The sequence below is a fragment of the Ranitomeya variabilis genome, chromosome 1 (genome assembly GCF_051348905.1).
Source record: "Ranitomeya variabilis isolate aRanVar5 chromosome 1, aRanVar5.hap1, whole genome shotgun sequence".
Taxonomy (NCBI): domain Eukaryota; kingdom Metazoa; phylum Chordata; class Amphibia; order Anura; family Dendrobatidae; genus Ranitomeya; species Ranitomeya variabilis.
This window is the reverse complement of record NC_135232.1, coordinates 565,036,177-565,053,428: the sequence shown is the minus strand read 5'-3', so window position 1 is coordinate 565,053,428 and position 17,252 is coordinate 565,036,177. Positions and strand designations below refer to the sequence as shown.

The 17,252-nt window shown below is 45.8% G+C and overlaps 2 protein-coding genes across 9 annotated transcripts; one reads left to right on the top strand and one right to left on the bottom strand.

Annotated features, from left to right (window-relative positions):
* Positions 1-4,803: 4,803 nt before the first annotated feature.
* On the bottom strand, positions 4,804-12,606 carry LOC143768318 (uncharacterized). 6 transcript variants are annotated; one of them, XM_077257021.1, is made up of 8 exons: positions 10,595-10,746; positions 10,432-10,496; positions 10,278-10,347; positions 10,028-10,080; positions 8,701-9,876; positions 6,273-6,311; positions 5,301-5,353; positions 4,804-5,149 (listed from the first exon to the last, which is right to left on the bottom strand). In XM_077257021.1, the coding sequence occupies exons 5-8, from the start codon at positions 9,128-9,130 to the stop codon at positions 5,030-5,032; spliced, it is 642 nt and encodes a 213-aa protein (XP_077113136.1). In that variant the 5' UTR covers positions 9,131-9,876; positions 10,028-10,080; positions 10,278-10,347; positions 10,432-10,496; positions 10,595-10,746; the 3' UTR covers positions 4,804-5,029. The 6 variants fall into 6 exon arrangements, 1 of the variants encoding a protein (XP_077113136.1); XR_013213816.1 differs by lacking the exon at positions 10,278-10,347; XR_013213805.1 differs by lacking the exon at positions 10,595-10,746 and having other exon boundaries at positions 10,432-10,588.
* Positions 12,607-12,659: 53 nt separating this feature from the next.
* On the top strand, positions 12,660-15,816 carry LOC143804976 (uncharacterized). Of its 3 annotated transcripts, XR_013221163.1 has the most exons (5): positions 14,520-14,671; positions 14,770-14,834; positions 14,919-14,988; positions 15,186-15,238; positions 15,390-15,816. XR_013221163.1 is itself a non-coding variant. In XM_077283704.1 (3 exons), the coding sequence occupies exon 1, from the start codon at positions 12,864-12,866 to the stop codon at positions 14,106-14,108; it is 1,245 nt and encodes a 414-aa protein (XP_077139819.1). In that variant the 5' UTR covers positions 12,660-12,863; the 3' UTR covers positions 14,109-14,266; positions 15,186-15,238; positions 15,390-15,816. The 3 variants fall into 3 exon arrangements, 1 of the variants encoding a protein (XP_077139819.1); XM_077283704.1 differs by lacking the exons at positions 14,520-14,671; positions 14,770-14,834; positions 14,919-14,988 and adding an exon at positions 12,660-14,266; XR_013221165.1 differs by lacking the exons at positions 14,770-14,834; positions 14,919-14,988.
* Positions 15,817-17,252: the final 1,436 nt, after the last annotated feature.

Here is a 17,252-nt window from a genome sequence, read left to right as displayed (position 1 = left end):
GCTGACCGCAAACCCTACTCCTATCACACACACTAGAAATAGCCGTGGAGCGTACCTAACTCTCCCTAGACGCCTCTTCACAGCCTAAGAGCTAACTACACCTAAAGATAGAAATAGAAGCCTTACCTTGCCTCAGAGAAATTCCCCAAAGGTAAAGGCAGACCCCCACATATATTGACTGTGAGTTAAGAGGAAAGTCACAAACACAGGAATGAAACAGGTTTTAGCAAAGGAGGCCAGATTTCACTAAATAGTCAGAGGATAGGAAAGGGAACTATGCGGTCAGCACAAAAGACTACAAAAAACCACGCAGAGTAAGCAAAAAGACTCCCCACACCGACTCACGGTGTGGAGGTGCCACTCTGCACCCCAGAGCTTCCAGCTAGCAAGGGAATATCATGATAGCAAGCTGGACTAGAAATTAGCAGTAACAACAAATGAACTAGCAAAGACTTAGCTTCTGCTGGAGTAGACAGGTCCTCAGAGAAGTCCAAGAGAGATCTGAATCAATACTGAAACAATGACAGCTGGTATGAAGTAACGATCTGAGTGGAGTTAAATAGGGAAGCAGCATAGCAATAAACGAGAGCAGCTGATAAAGCCAACCTCAGTGACCAGCAGTTCCGCTCGAAGCCACCAGAGGGAGTCCAAGAGCAGAACCAACCAAAGTACCATTCATGACCACAGGAGGGAGTCCGAGAACGGAATTCACAACAGTACCCCCCCTTGAGGAGGGGTCACCGAACCCTCACCAGGGCCCCCAGGCCAATCAGGACGAGCCAAATGAAAGGCACGAACTAAATCGGCAGCATGGACATCGGAGGCAACAACCCAGGAATTATACTCCTGACCATAGCCCTTCCACTAAACCAGGTACTGAAGCTTCCGTCTTGAAATACGAGAATCCAAAATTTTTTCCACCACATACTCCAACTCCCCCTCAACCAACACCGGAGCAGGAGGATCAACGGAGGGAACCATAGGCGCCACGTACCTCTGCAACAACGACCTATGGAACACATTATGGATGGCAAAAGAAGCTGGAAGGACCAAACGAAATGACACAGGGTTGAGAATTTCAGAAATCTTATAAGGACCAATGAAACGAGGCTTAAACTTAGGAGAAGAAACCTTCATAGGAACATAACGAGAAGACAACCAAACCAAATCCCCAACATGAAGTCGGGGACCAACACAACGATGGTGGTTAGCGAAACGTTGAGCCTTCTCCTGGGACAACGTCAGATTGTCCACTACGTGAGTCCAAATTTGCTGCAACCTGTCCACCACAGAATCCACACCAGGACAGTCAGAAGGCTCAACCTGCCCCGAAGAAAAACGAGGATGAAAACCAGAATTGCACAAAAAAGGCGAAACCAAAGTAGCCGAATTAGCCCGATTATTAAGGGCGAACTCAGCCAATGGCAAGAAGGTCACCCAATCATCCTGATCAGCAGAAACAAAGCATCTCAGATAGGTTTCCAAAGTCTGGTTGGTTCGTTCGGTTTGGCCATTTGTTTGAGGATGGAAAGCCGAAGAAAAAGACAAATCAATGCCCATCTTAGCACAAAAGGACCGCCAAAACCTAGAGACAAACTGGGAACCTCTGTCTGACACAATGTTCTCCGGAATGCCATGCAAACGAACCACATGTTGAAAAAATAAAGGCACCAAATCAGAGGAAAAAGGTAATTTAGGCAAGGGTACCAAATGGACCATCTTAGAAAAGCGATCACAAACCACCCAGATGACAGACATCCTTTGAGAGACAGGAAGATCTGAAATAAAATCCATGGAAACATGCGTCCAAGGCCTTTTCGGGACTGGCAAGGGCAAAAGCAACCCACTGGCACGAGAACAGCAGGGCTTAGCCCAAGCACAAGTCCCACAGGACTGCACAAAAGAACGCACATCCCGTGACAAGGAAGGCCACCAAAAGGACCTAGCCACCAAATCTCTGGTACCAAAAATCCCAGGATGACCAGCCAACACCGAGCAATGAACCTCAGAAATAACTCTGCTAGTCCATCTATCAGGGACAAACAATTTCTCCGCTGGACAACGGTCAGGTCTATCAGCCTGAAACTCCTGCAGCACCCGCCGCAAATCAGGGGAGATGACAGACAGAATTACCCCCTCTTTGAGAATACCAGCTGGCTCAGGGACTCCCAGAGAATCAGGCACAAAACTCCTAGAAAGGGCATCCGCCTTCACATTCTTAGAACCTGGAAGGTATGAGACCACAAAATCGAACCGGGAGAAAAACAGCGACCATCGAGCCTGTCTAGGATTCAACCGCTTGGCCGCCTCGAGATAAGTCAGATTTTTGTGATCCGTCAAGACCACCACGCGGTGCTTGGCTCCCTCAAGCCAATGTCGCCACTCCTCGAATGCCCACTTCATAGCTAGCAGCTCCCGATTGCCATCATCATAATTACGCTCAGCAGGCGAAAACTTTCTAGAAAAGAAGGCACGTGGCTTCATCACAGAGCCATCAGAACTTCTTTGAGACAAAACAGCCCCTGCTCCAATCTCAGAAGCATCAACCTCGACCTGAAAAGGGAGCGAAACATCTGGCTGACGCAACACAGGGGCCGAAGAAAAACGACGTTTCAGCTCCTGAAAAGCCTCAACGGCCGCAGAGGACCAATTGACCACATCAGCACCTTCCTTTGTCAAATCAGTCAAAGGTTTAACCACACTAGAAAAATTAGCGATGAAGCGACGGTAAAAATTAGCAAAGCCCAGGAACTTCTGGAGGCTCTTCACAGATGTAGGTTGAGTCCAATCATAAATGGCCTGAACTTTAACAGGATCCATCTCGATAGTAGAAGGGGAAAAAATGAAGCCCAAAAAGGAAACCTTCTGAACTCAGAAGAGACATTTAGACCCCTTCACAAACAAGGAATTAGCACGAAGGACCTGGAATACCATTCTGACCTGTTTCACATGAGACTTCCAATCATCCGAAAAGACCAAAATATCATCCAAATATACAATCATGAATCTATCCAGATACTTTCGGAAGATGTCATGCATAAAGGACTGAAACACAGATGGAGCATTTGAAAGCCCGAATGGCATTACCAGGTACTCAAAATGGCCCTCGGGCGTATTAAATGCTGTTTTCCATTCATCGCCCTGTTTAATACGCACAAGGTTATACGCCCCTCGAAGATCTATCTTGGTGAACCAACTAGCCCCCTTAATCTGAGCAAACAAATCAGACAGCAGAGGCAAAGGGTACTGAAATTTGACCGTGATTTTATTGAGAAGGCGGTAATCTATACAGGGTCTCAGAGAACCATCCTTCGTGGCCACAAAAAAGAACCCTACTCCCAACGGTGATGAAGACGGGCGAATATGCCCTTTCTCCAAGGACTCCTTTATATAACTCCGCATAGCGGCGTGCTCTGGCACAGATAAATTAAAAAGTCGGCCCTTGGGAAACTTACTACCAGGAAGCAAATTTATAGCACAATCACAATCCCTATGAGGGAGTAGGACACTGGATTTGGGCTCATCAAATACATCCTGGTAATCCGACAGAAACTCAGGGACTTCAGAAGGAGTGGAAGCAGAAATTGACACCAACGAAACATCGCCATGTACCCCTTGACAACCCCAACTAGACACAGACATTGATTTCCAATCCAATACTGGATTATGAACCTGTAGCCATGGCAAACCCAACACGACCACATCATGCAAATTATGCAACACCAAAAAGCGAATATCTTCCTGATGTGCAGGAGCCATGCACATGGTCAACTGAGTCCAGTACTGAGGTTTATTCTTGGCCAACGGCGTGGCATCAATTCCCCTTAATGGAATAGGATACTGCAAAGGCTCCAAGAAAAAACCACAGCGCCTGGCAAACTCCAAGTCCATAAAAATTCAGGGCAGCGCCTGAATCCACAAATGCCATAACCGAGTAGGATGACAAAGAGCAAATCAGAGTAACAGACAAAAGAAATTTAGGCTGTACAGTACCAATGGTGACAGACCTAGCGAACCGCTTGATGCGCTTAGGACAATCAGAGATAGCATGAGTGGGGTCACCACAGTAAAAACACAGCCTATTCTGACGTCTGTGTTCTTGTCGTTCAGTTCTGGTCAAAGTTCTATCACATTGCATAAGCTCAGGCCTCTGCTCAGAGGACACCGCCAAATGGTGCACAATTTTGCGCTCGCGCAAACGCCGATCAATTTGGATGGCCAAGGACATTGATTCATTCAGACCACCAGGCGTGGGGAATCCCACCATAACATCCTTAAGGGCTTCAGAAAGACCCCTTCTAAAAATTGCTGCCAGGGCACACTCATTCCATTGAGTAAGCACAGACCACTTTCTAAACTTCTGACAATATATCTCCGCTTCATCCTGACCCTGACACAAAGCTAGCAAATTTTCTCTGCCTGATCCACTGAATTCGGTTCGTCATAAAGCAATCCAAGCGCCAGAAAAAACGCATCTACATTAAGCAATGCAGGATCTCCTGGCGCAAGGGAGAATGCCCAGTCTTGAGGGTCACCACCAACAAAGAAATAATAATTTTTACTTGCTGAATGGGGTCACCAGAGGAGCGAGGTTTCAAAGCAAGAAACAGTTTACAATTATTTTTGAAATTCAGAAACTTAGATCTATCCCCAGAAAACAAATCAGGAATTGGAATTCTAGGTTCTAACATCGGATTCTGAACTACATAATCTTGAATGCTTTGTACCCTTGCAGTGAGATGATCCACACAAGAGGACAGACCTTGAATATCCATATCTACACCTGATATAATAATTCTTGGCACTCAGGAGAAATTTGTAGAATGATTCAAAAAGTAGATTTTTATTCTAGTGCATCCAGCTCAACATATAAACGTTTTCGGTCTCGACAACTGAGACCTTCATCAGATATGGTTGTCAAATGCTGTAATGTATATACAAAAGAGATGAGAGAAATATTTTTTAAAAATAAAGAAAATACTGTTTGCACAATTATACAAAAACAAAATGATGAATAATATGATCCATATTATACTAAACAAAATGACGGTCTGCATACAAATATCGATAGTAGCATGCAGCGCAGAAGGCAGAAAAAGGTGGATCCGGCCTGAATCAGCGTGCGTTGTGAGTCCTGTTCAACAGAGTGCTGGAGAGTGTACACATGTTAAGGATATACTAGGTAGGAGAGAAAATAAACATGGGTAACATGGAACAGGTAGCATAAGTAGACATCGGGATGTGATCTGGTGATGGATATGATAAGATATAAAGCACACACTGTCCTAGGTAAAGGATACGGGAAGTGGACCAACCTCCACTAGTAGGTGTAGGGCTACGCACAGTGAGCTATCTGTAAACATGAAAGAAATTATACGCATCAGAGTGTACATGGTAGACAAGACAAGAAGGACAAACCATGAGGATGGCACAGTGACGGAACACGAGATAACCTGTGGAATGCATGCCATAATGACTAACGGGGTGACCACCCTAAAACCAGATTGCTGCTGAGTGATAAACGGGCACCCATGGTCCAGGGAAGTTTACCTGGAGGACACTGGTAGTGTGTATGAGTCACACACTGTGTGTGTAGCCGAGGAGCGGGAGAGCAATGCGTCTGTGAATGCAAAGATATGGGACCGTGTGAGGCAGCTATAAGGGTACCACAGGAGGCTATCATGGGCCTGGAAGTCAGTCATACCTGAAAGCACTGGACGGCAGTATAGGCGCTTGTGGTAATGCGAGATACTCGCAAAGTGAGGAGCGCTGTGGACAGAAGTTATGAGCAGGGGGGTTAAATAGGACTAAAGCCAACGTGGATAAAGGCCAAGCCAGCGGGGAGCTGGAACCGGTTATGGTATTACCTGGATGTTGCCGCTGTCAGGGGTGGAGAGGACGCTGCGCTGCTGTGCAGGAGGGAGCTCCCGGGGCTGCTAGGGGAAGCGCAGCACTTCCGGGTATAAGAGCACACAGGGAAGAGTCACCTGACGTGTGACGTCATCAGGTCATGTGATCGGAGAGGCCGGCTTATGCGCAGAGGAGCTGAGGGGCTAACAGGGAATCAGCACAGGGAACAGACAGCGCTTGTATGGCAAGCTCAAGGGGACACAGTGAATGAATGTAACGCTGCATTGCAGCATATAGAGAAGGCTAAATGATGGGAACAGTAGTGTGAACTAGACTATCAAAAGGCTATCTGGTATGGGTCACCCCGATTATATAGAGACATGATTAACCCTCTATATAAAGGCATACAGTGCATACTATACCGTGTGCAGTGTTACGTGCGAGAGGTGCGTTTAACGGTTCTGTGGAGAGAAACAAAAAAGGAGCACAAGTTAAAGACATCCATACTAGCTACAATGTTACATTATACAAAACAGTGTTAAAATACATATGAAATAAATGATAACATATGTGTACGATATTACAAAAATGCCGAGACGTCGTAGTCTCTATTGAGTCCCTTTGGTTCTAAGGTCTGCAGGGAGTAAATCCAGTAAGCCTCCCTTTTGAGAAGTAAACTAACGCGGCTTTGGCCCCTTCTTGGAGTATCTACCTGTTCCAGGACTTGAAAACGGAGCTGCGAGATATTGTGATTTTGTTTAGAAAAATGGTAGGGGAGGGGTAGATGTGTCTTGTTGCAACAGATTGTAGATTTGTGTTGAGCCACTCTGTCTCTAATTGGCTGTGTGGTTTCACCCACATATGCCAACCCACAGGGGCATTTGATGATATATATCACATGTGTGGATTCGCAGGTAAAGAAACCTTTTATGGGAATGGCCTTGCCCGTCTGGGGGTGAGAAACTGACGGACCCCTCTGGACATTGCTACATTGTTGGCAACTAAGGCACGGGAATGTACCTTGTTTCTGGGTTTGTAAGAACAATTGTTTGGGCACCCTGATGTTAGAGCCAATGTCCGCTTTGACCAGCCTATCCCTAAGATTTCTAGCTCGTTTGTAGCAGGGCATGAAAGGTGCTCCAAATTCTGGAATACCAGGATAGCTTTTTGTCAGGATACTCCAGTGTCTCCTGATGGTAGACTGAACCATATTGGAGAAGGGATGAAATGTGGAGACAAAAGGGATTCTCTTGCGGTTATCTTTGGGTCTAACCACTGAGGTATTACGTTGGGCCTCTGTGAGGATGTGTTGTGGATACCCCCGATTGGAGAATTTTTGTTCCATCTCACCTAGTCTAGTTTTCTTGATCTTGTCATCTGAGACAATCCTTTCAACCCTGTGGAATTGGGACTTCGGGATGGAATTTTTTATGGAAGGTGGATGGCAACTGGTGAAGTACAGGAGGCCGTTACGGTCCGTTGGCTTGGTGTATAAATCAATAGAAAGGCGGCCGTCCCTTTCCTTGTAGATAAGGGTATCTAGAAAGCTAATTTTAGAGTTGTCATGTTGTAAAGTGAAACCGAGTTCGGGCCAGATACTATTGATGTGTTGATCAAAGATTATTAACGACTCAAGAGGACCGTCCCACACGCAGAAAATGTCGTCGATGTATCTGCGCCATACCCTACAGTGGGAGGTGAATAGAGGATGTTCATACACAAAGTCATTTTCAAAGGCTGCCATGTATGCATTGGCGTAAGGGGGCGCTACGTTCGCGCCCATTGCAGTACCCTGTAGCTGGGCATAATATGAATCTTGGAACATGAAGTAATTGTCTCTCAGGACTAGATTTAACAGATCTGCACAGAAGTGGCGAATTTTAATGTCAACTTTATTGTCTAGCAGGAGCCTATCGGTAGCAGCCAGGCCTTTATCATGAACGATGGATGTGTAGAGACTATTCACGTCCCATGTGATTAGTAGGGAGGAGGGAGATATGGGGCCTAAGGTTTTTATGACTTGAATGAATTCACCAGTGTCCAAAAGAAAGGACCGGGTGGTTTTGACGAGTGGAGTGAGAATTTTCTCTAGGACTATGGACAGTGGCGAGAGTACAGAGTCTGTCAGGGACACAATGGGCCGACCTGGAGGTTTGGCTAGTCTTTTGTGTATTTTGGGTAGGATGTACAGGATGGGAGTTATCGGGTCTTTCTTAATGAGAAAATCTCTCATTTTACTGTCTATGGTGCCATTTTGTATGTGAAAATCAATGATTGGTGCAATTTTTTTCACCAATTCATTGAGAGGGTTGTGTGGTATTAGTTTATATACCGTAGTGTCCCCCAGTTGCCTGTACACCTCCTCCAGGTAATCAGTTCTATCCATTATTACCGTTGCTCCCCCCTTATCCGCCGGTTTTATAATAAGGGATTTATCAGACGCCAGTTGCTCTAATGACAGTCTTTCAGAAGGTGAAAGGTTGGGCTGAAAATGGAACTTCCCTTGTTCCATTTTTCGAGTTAGTGAGTGGATGTCCCTTTCAACAAGGGATACAAAAGTTTCAACTGGGGGATCCGACCGGGGTGGCATGTAGGAACTGTGGTTCCGGAGCCCCAGGCTCTGGAGTTCCAGGAGAGTTTTTTCACCCCTGGCAGGGTTTACCACCGGAGGTTGTGCTGCAAAATGAACCCGAAGTCTGAGGTTCCGGTAGAACCTTTGAAGGTCCATATTAAGTTCAAAAGAGTTGAACCTGTATACCGGGCAGAAGGACAAACCCTTCTGGAGTACAGCCAGTTGTTGTGAGTCCAGGTTTTTTGATGAGATGTTCACCACTAGGGGGAGATCCATACCTGTGAGCGTGTTGTCATCTGGTCTCTGGAGTCCCCGGTGGCACTGGCCGCCCCGCCTCGTCTTCCTCTTCTGCGACCTCGGCTGCTCCCTAAAAAAGAAGCAGAGCTTGAGGTACCGGGTCTGCTGTCGGTGGATCCAGAAGAGCTTCTTGAGCTGTGTCGCCTGGTGGAAGGCCGAATATCTCGCCATTGATAGACCCGGTTCTGTAGGTAGTCTTCGGTATCCCGTAGGAACTTGGACCTCTTTCTCTTTTCGACCTCCAATCTGTGCTGCCGTAGTTGTTCCTGATTCTTTATCTTTAATTCCTGGAATTCTTCCTGGGGCATCGTGCTGGTTAGTTGAGACTCGATGGCCTGTATCTGAGTATTGACTGAGTCCAAGTTCTTTTGAAGATAGGAGAGAGTGAGAGTCATTAGATCGGCTGAGCATTTGTTTAAAATGTGTTCAAATTTTTCACAATACTCCTTGTCTTCCCTGAAGAAGGTTGGTTGTAGGGGGACCCGCAGGCCACGTGGGATCCTCTGGACTCGAAGGTACTCGGCAATGGTAACGATATGTAATTCAAGATTGACCGCTCTTCTGGATTCACGTTCCAGGTCACGGTTCTTTAATTCCTTAGTTGGAATTTGGAGAAAATCGCTAGGTGCGGTAACTTTAGAGAGAATTTCTGCCGCCTCTGCTGCATTAAAGGAAAAGGTTTCAGACATCGTCCAAGGTGCTCGTGTACGGAAACAGCATATAGAAAGTATTGGCCACGGCACTCAGGGATTCTTGGGAGGTGCTCAAGTAGGGGATCCAACCCGTAGTAGCAAATATAATAATTCTTGGCACTCAGGAGAAATTTGTAGAATGATTCAAAAAGTAGATTTTTATTCTAGTGCATCCAGCTCAACATATAAACGTTTTCGGTCTCGACAACTGAGACCTTCATCAGATATGGTTGTCAAATGCTGTAATGTATATACAAAAGAGATGAGAGAAATATTTTTTAAAAATAAAGAAAATACTGTTTGCACAATTATACAAAAACAAAATGATGAATAATATGATCCATATTATACTAAACAAAATGACGGTCTGCATACAAATATCGATAGTAGCATGCAGCGCAGAAGGCAGAAAAAGGTGGATCCGGCCTGAATCAGCGTGCGTTGTGAGTCCTGTTCAACAGAGTGCTGGAGAGTGTACACATGTTAAGGATATACTAGGTAGGAGAGAAAATAAACATGGGTAACATGGAACAGGTAGCATAAGTAGACATCGGGATGTGATCTGGTGATGGATATGATAAGATATAAAGCACACACTGTCCTAGGTAAAGGATACGGGAAGTGGACCAACCTCCACTAGTAGGTGTAGGGCTACGCACAGTGAGCTATCTGTAAACATGAAAGAAATTATACGCATCAGAGTGTACATGGTAGACAAGACAAGAAGGACAAACCATGAGGATGGCACAGTGACGGAACACGAGATAACCTGTGGAATGCATGCCATAATGACTAACGGGGTGACCACCCTAAAACCAGATTGCTGCTGAGTGATAAACGGGCACCCATGGTCCAGGGAAGTTTACCTGGAGGACACTGGTAGTGTGTATGAGTCACACACTGTGTGTGTAGCCGAGGAGCGGGAGAGCAATGCGTCTGTGAATGCAAAGATATGGGACCGTGTGAGGCAGCTATAAGGGTACCACAGGAGGCTATCATGGGCCTGGAAGTCAGTCATACCTGAAAGCACTGGACGGCAGTATAGGCGCTTGTGGTAATGCGAGATACTCGCAAAGTGAGGAGCGCTGTGGACAGAAGTTATGAGCAGGGGGGTTAAATAGGACTAAAGCCAACGTGGATAAAGGCCAAGCCAGCGGGGAGCTGGAACCGGTTATGGTATTACCTGGATGTTGCCGCTGTCAGGGGTGGAGAGGACGCTGCGCTGCTGTGCAGGAGGGAGCTCCCGGGGCTGCTAGGGGAAGCGCAGCACTTCCGGGTATAAGAGCACACAGGGAAGAGTCACCTGACGTGTGACGTCATCAGGTCATGTGATCGGAGAGGCCGGCTTATGCGCAGAGGAGCTGAGGGGCTAACAGGGAATCAGCACAGGGAACAGACAGCGCTTGTATGGCAAGCTCAAGGGGACACAGTGAATGAATGTAACGCTGCATTGCAGCATATAGAGAAGGCTAAATGATGGGAACAGTAGTGTGAACTAGACTATCAAAAGGCTATCTGGTATGGGTCACCCCGATTATATAGAGACATGATTAACCCTCTATATAAAGGCATACAGTGCATACTATACCGTGTGCAGTGTTACGTGCGAGAGGTGCGTTTAACGGTTCTGTGGAGAGAAACAAAAAAGGAGCACAAGTTAAAGACATCCATACTAGCTACAATGTTACATTATACAAAACAGTGTTAAAATACATATGAAATAAATGATAACATATGTGTACGATATTACAAAAATGCCGAGACGTCGTAGTCTCTATTGAGTCCCTTTGGTTCTAAGGTCTGCAGGGAGTAAATCCAGTAAGCCTCCCTTTTGAGAAGTAAACTAACGCGGCTTTGGCCCCTTCTTGGAGTATCTACCTGTTCCAGGACTTGAAAACGGAGCTGCGAGATATTGTGATTTTGTTTAGAAAAATGGTAGGGGAGGGGTAGATGTGTCTTGTTGCAACGGATTGTAGATTTGTGTTGAGCCACTCTGTCTCTAATTGGCTGTGTGGTTTCACCCACATATGCCAACCCACAGGGGCATTTGATGATATATATCACATGTGTGGATTCGCAGGTAAAGAAACCTTTTATGGGAATGGCCTTGCCCGTCTGGGGGTGAGAAACTGACGGACCCCTCTGGACATTGCTACATTGTTGGCAACTAAGGCACGGGAATGTACCTTGTTTCTGGGTTTGTAAGAACAATTGTTTGGGCACCCTGATGTTAGAGCCAATGTCCGCTTTGACCAGCCTATCCCTAAGATTTCTAGCTCGTTTGTAGCAGGGCATGAAAGGTGCTCCAAATTCTGGAATACCAGGATAGCTTTTTGTCAGGATACTCCAGTGTCTCCTGATGGTAGACTGAACCATATTGGAGAAGGGATGAAATGTGGAGACAAAAGGGATTCTCTTGCGGTTATCTTTGGGTCTAACCACTGAGGTATTACGTTGGGCCTCTGTGAGGATGTGTTGTGGATACCCCCGATTGGAGAATTTTTGTTCCATCTCACCTAGTCTAGTTTTCTTGATCTTGTCATCTGAGACAATCCTTTCAACCCTGTGGAATTGGGACTTCGGGATGGAATTTTTTATGGAAGGTGGATGGCAACTGGTGAAGTACAGGAGGCCGTTACGGTCCGTTGGCTTGGTGTATAAATCAATAGAAAGGCGGCCGTCCCTTTCCTTGTAGATAAGGGTATCTAGAAAGCTAATTTTAGAGTTGTCATGTTGTAAAGTGAAACCGAGTTCGGGCCAGATACTATTGATGTGTTGATCAAAGATTATTAACGACTCAAGAGGACCGTCCCACACGCAGAAAATGTCGTCGATGTATCTGCGCCATACCCTACAGTGGGAGGTGAATAGAGGATGTTCATACACAAAGTCATTTTCAAAGGCTGCCATGTATGCATTGGCGTAAGGGGGCGCTACGTTCGCGCCCATTGCAGTACCCTGTAGCTGGGCATAATATGAATCTTGGAACATGAAGTAATTGTCTCTCAGGACTAGATTTAACAGATCTGCACAGAAGTGGCGAATTTTAATGTCAACTTTATTGTCTAGCAGGAGCCTATCGGTAGCAGCCAGGCCTTTATCATGAACGATGGATGTGTAGAGACTATTCACGTCCCATGTGATTAGTAGGGAGGAGGGAGATATGGGGCCTAAGGTTTTTATGACTTGAATGAATTCACCAGTGTCCAAAAGAAAGGACCGGGTCCTTTCTTTTGGACACTGGTGAATTCATTCAAGTCATAAAAACCTTAGGCCCCATATCTCCCTCCTCCCTACTAATCACATGGGACGTGAATAGTCTCTACACATCCATCGTTCATGATAAAGGCCTGGCTGCTACCGATAGGCTCCTGCTAGACAATAAAGTTGACATTAAAATTCGCCACTTCTGTGCAGATCTGTTAAATCTAGTCCTGAGAGACAATTACTTCATGTTCCAAGATTCATATTATGCCCAGCTACAGGGTACTGCAATGGGCGCGAACGTAGCGCCCCCTTACGCCAATGCATACATGGCAGCCTTTGAAAATGACTTTGTGTATGAACATCCTCTATTCACCTCCCACTGTAGGGTATGGCGCAGATACATCGACGACATTTTCTGCGTGTGGGACGGTCCTCTTGAGTCGTTAATAATCTTTGATCAACACATCAATAGTATCTGGCCCGAACTCGGTTTCACTTTACAACATGACAACTCTAAAATTAGCTTTCTAGATACCCTTATCTACAAGGAAAGGGACGGCCGCCTTTCTATTGATTTATACACCAAGCCAACGGACCGTAACGGCCTCCTGTACTTCACCAGTTGCCATCCACCTTCCATAAAAAATTCCATCCCGAAGTCCCAATTCCACAGGGTTGAAAGGATTGTCTCAGATGACAAGATCAAGAAAACTAGACTAGGTGAGATGGAACAAAAATTCTCCAATCGGGGGTATCCACAACACATCCTCACAGAGGCCCAACGTAATACCTCAGTGGTTAGACCCAAAGATAACCGCAAGAGAATCCCTTTTGTCTCCACATTTCATCCCTTCTCCAATATGGTTCAGTCTACCATCAGGAGACACTGGAGTATCCTGACAAAAAGCTATCCTGGTATTCCAGAATTTGGAGCACCTTTCATGCCCTGCTACAAACGAGCTAGAAATCTTAGGGATAGGCTGGTCAAAGCGGACATTGGCTCTAACATCAGGGTGCCCAAACAATTGTTCTTACAAACCCAGAAACAAGGTACATTCCCGTGCCTTAGTTGCCAACAATGTAGCAATGTCCAGAGGGGTCCGTCAGTTTCTCACCCCCAGACGGGCAAGGCCATTCCCATAAAAGGTTTCTTTACCTGCGAATCCACACATGTGATATATATCATCAAATGCCCCTGTGGGTTGGCATATGTGGGTGAAACCACACAGCCAATTAGAGACAGAGTGGCTCAACACAAATCTACAATCCGTTGCAACAAGACACATCTACCCCTCCCCTACCATTTTTCTAAACAAAATCACAATATCTCGCAGCTCCGTTTTCAAGTCCTGGAACAGGTAGATACTCCAAGAAGGGGCCAAAGCCGCGTTAGTTTACTTCTCAAAAGGGAGGCTTACTGGATTTACTCCCTGCAGACCTTAGAACCAAAGGGACTCAATAGAGACTACGACGTCTCGGCATTTTTGTAATATCGTACACATATGTTATCATTTATTTCATATGTATTTTAACACTGTTTTGTATAATGTAACATTGTAGCTAGTATGGATGTCTTTAACTTGTGCTCCTTTTTTGTTTCTCTCCACAGAACCGTTAAACGCACCTCTCGCACGTAACACTGCACACGGTATAGTATGCACTGTATGCCTTTATATAGAGGGTTAATCATGTCTCTATATAATCGGGGTGACCCATACCAGATAGCCTTTTGATAGTCTAGTTCACACTACTGTTCCCATCATTTAGCCTTCTCTATATGCTGCAATGCAGCGTTACATTCATTCACTGTGTCCCCTTGAGCTTGCCATACAAGCGCTGTCTGTTCCCTGTGCTGATTCCCTGTTAGCCCCTCAGCTCCTCTGCGCATAAGCCGGCCTCTCCGATCACATGACCTGATGACGTCACACGTCAGGTGACTCTTCCCTGTGTGCTCTTATACCCGGAAGTGCTGCGCTTCCCCTAGCAGCCCCGGGAGCTCCCTCCTGCACAGCAGCGCAGCGTCCTCTCCACCCCTGACAGCGGCAACATCCAGGTAATACCATAACCGGTTCCAGCTCCCCGCTGGCTTGGCCTTTATCCACGTTGGCTTTAGTCCTATTTAACCCCCCTGCTCATAACTTCTGTCCACAGCGCTCCTCACTTTGCGAGTATCTCGCATTACCACAAGCGCCTATACTGCCGTCCAGTGCTTTCAGGTATGACTGACTTCCAGGCCCATGATAGCCTCCTGTGGTACCCTTATAGCTGCCTCACACGGTCCCATATCTTTGCATTCACAGACGCATTGCTCTCCCGCTCCTCGGCTACACACACAGTGTGTGACTCATACACACTACCAGTGTCCTCCAGGTAAACTTCCCTGGACCATGGGTGCCCGTTTATCACTCAGCAGCAATCTGGTTTTAGGGTGGTCACCCCGTTAGTCATTATGGCATGCATTCCACAGGTTATCTCGTGTTCCGTCACTGTGCCATCCTCATGGTTTGTCCTTCTTGTCTTGTCTACCATGTACACTCTGATGCGTATAATTTCTTTCATGTTTACAGATAGCTCACTGTGCGTAGCCCTACACCTACTAGTGGAGGTTGGTCCACTTCCCGTATCCTTTACCTAGGACAGTGTGTGCTTTATATCTTATCATATCCATCACCAGATCACATCCCGATGTCTACTTATGCTACCTGTTCCATGTTACCCATGTTTATTTTCTCTCCTACCTAGTATATCCTTAACATGTGTACACTCTCCAGCACTCTGTTGAACAGGACTCACAACGCACGCTGATTCAGGCCGGATCCACCTTTTTCTGCCTTCTGCGCTGCATGCTACTATCGATATTTGTATGCAGACCGTCATTTTGTTTAGTATAATATGGATCATATTATTCATCATTTTGTTTTTGTATAATTGTGCAAACAGTATTTTCTTTATTTTTAAAAAATATTTCTCTCATCTCTTTTGTATATACATTACAGCATTTGACAACCATATCTGATGAAGGTCTCAGTTGTCGAGACCGAAAACGTTTATATGTTGAGCTGGATGCACTAGAATAAAAATCTACTTTTTGAATCATTCTACAAATTTCTCCTGAGTGCCAAGAATTATTATATTTGCTACTACGGGTTGGATCCCCTACTTGAGCACCTCCCAAGAATCCCTGAGTGCCGTGGCCAATACTTTCCATATCTACACCTGAGTCCTGAACCACCCAGAGGTTAAGGGGAAAAGAGAGACAAAACACACTGCAAAGAAAAAAAAATGGGTTCAGAACTTCTCTTATCCCTCTTTTGAGATGCATTAACACTTTCGGGCCAGCTGTACTGTTATGGACCTGGTGGTTAGGAGCACCCGGAATGACCTGATGAGTAAATTCAAAATCGGGACTAGCTCTGGGTAAGTGGGAACTCTGCTGACCGCAAACCCTACTCCTATCACACACACTAGAAATAGCCGTGGAGCGTACCTAACTCTCCCTAGACGCCTCTTCACAGCCTAAGAGCTAACTACACCTAAAGATAGAAATAGAAGCCTTACCTTGCCTCAGAGAAATTCCCCAAAGGTAAAGGCAGACCCCCACATATATTGACTGTGAGTTAAGAGGAAAGTCACAAACACAGGAATGAAACAGGTTTTAGCAAAGGAGGCCAGATTTCACTAAATAGTCAGAGGATAGGAAAGGGAACTATGCGGTCAGCACAAAAGACTACAAAAAACCACGCAGAGTAAGCAAAAAGACTCCCCACACCGACTCACGGTGTGGAGGTGCCACTCTGCACCCCAGAGCTTCCAGCTAGCAAGGGAATATGTTGTGAATTAGACTTTTTGGCTCCCTCTTGTGGTCACTAGTGGTATGACTCTGGGATTGTCTTTTTTCTGTTTGGCACTCACCTGGGTCGTTAGTCCAGGGGTGTCGCTATATTAACTTCCTGGATCCTTAGTCCAGTGCCTGCCATCGTTGTAATCAGATCCTTCTGTTGCTCCTGTCTGCTGGTCCTGGCTCTTGCAAAATTAAGCTAAGTCTTGTTTCTTGTTTTTTGAGTTACTTGCTTTGCTACTATTTTTGTCCAGCTTGTACTAAATGTGATTTCTGACCTTGCTGGAAGCTCTGGGGGGCTGGTGTTCTCCCCCCGGCCGTTAGACGGTTCGGGGGTTCTTGAATATCCAACGTGGATATTTTAATAGGGTTTTTGCTGACCATATAAGTCATCTTACTATATTCTGCTATTAGCTAGTGGGCCTCTCTTTGCTAAATACCTAGCTCATTCTTATGTTTGTCTTTTCCTCTTACCTCACCGTTATTATTTGTTGGGGGCTTGTATCCAACTTTTGGGGTCTTTTCTCTGGAGGCAAGAAAGGTCTTTCTTTTCCCTTCTAGGGTTAGTTAGTTCTCCGGCTGGCGCGAGACGTCTAGAACCAACGTAGGCACGTTCCCCGGCTATTTCTATTTGTGGTGCTAGGATTAGATATATGGTCAGCCCAGTTACCACTGCCCTATGAGCTGTTTTTTTGTGTTTGCAGACTTGGTATTTATTCCTGAGACCCTCTGCCATTGGGGTCATAACAGTATGCCAGGCCTACATTGAATGTTTAATGCATTGCAGAAGTGGGAT

Bases quoted from the DNA above. Each gene is read 5' to 3' on its own strand.
- LOC143768318 (XM_077257021.1), bottom strand. From the start codon at position 9,130: ATGCTCAGCCGATCTAATGACTCTCACTCTCTCCTATCTTCAAAAGAA. The intron at 6,312-8,700 runs GTATGGATCTCC...TTCTCTCCACAG, and splicing joins AGATGACAACACGCTCACAG to AACCGTTAAACGCACCTCTC. The intron at 5,354-6,272 runs GTATAGTATGCA...TCATGTTTACAG, and splicing joins CGCACGTAACACTGCACACG to ATAGCTCACTGTGCGTAGCC.
- LOC143804976 (XM_077283704.1), top strand. From the start codon at position 12,864: ATGTTCCAAGATTCATATTATGCCCAGCTACAGGGTACTGCAATGGGC.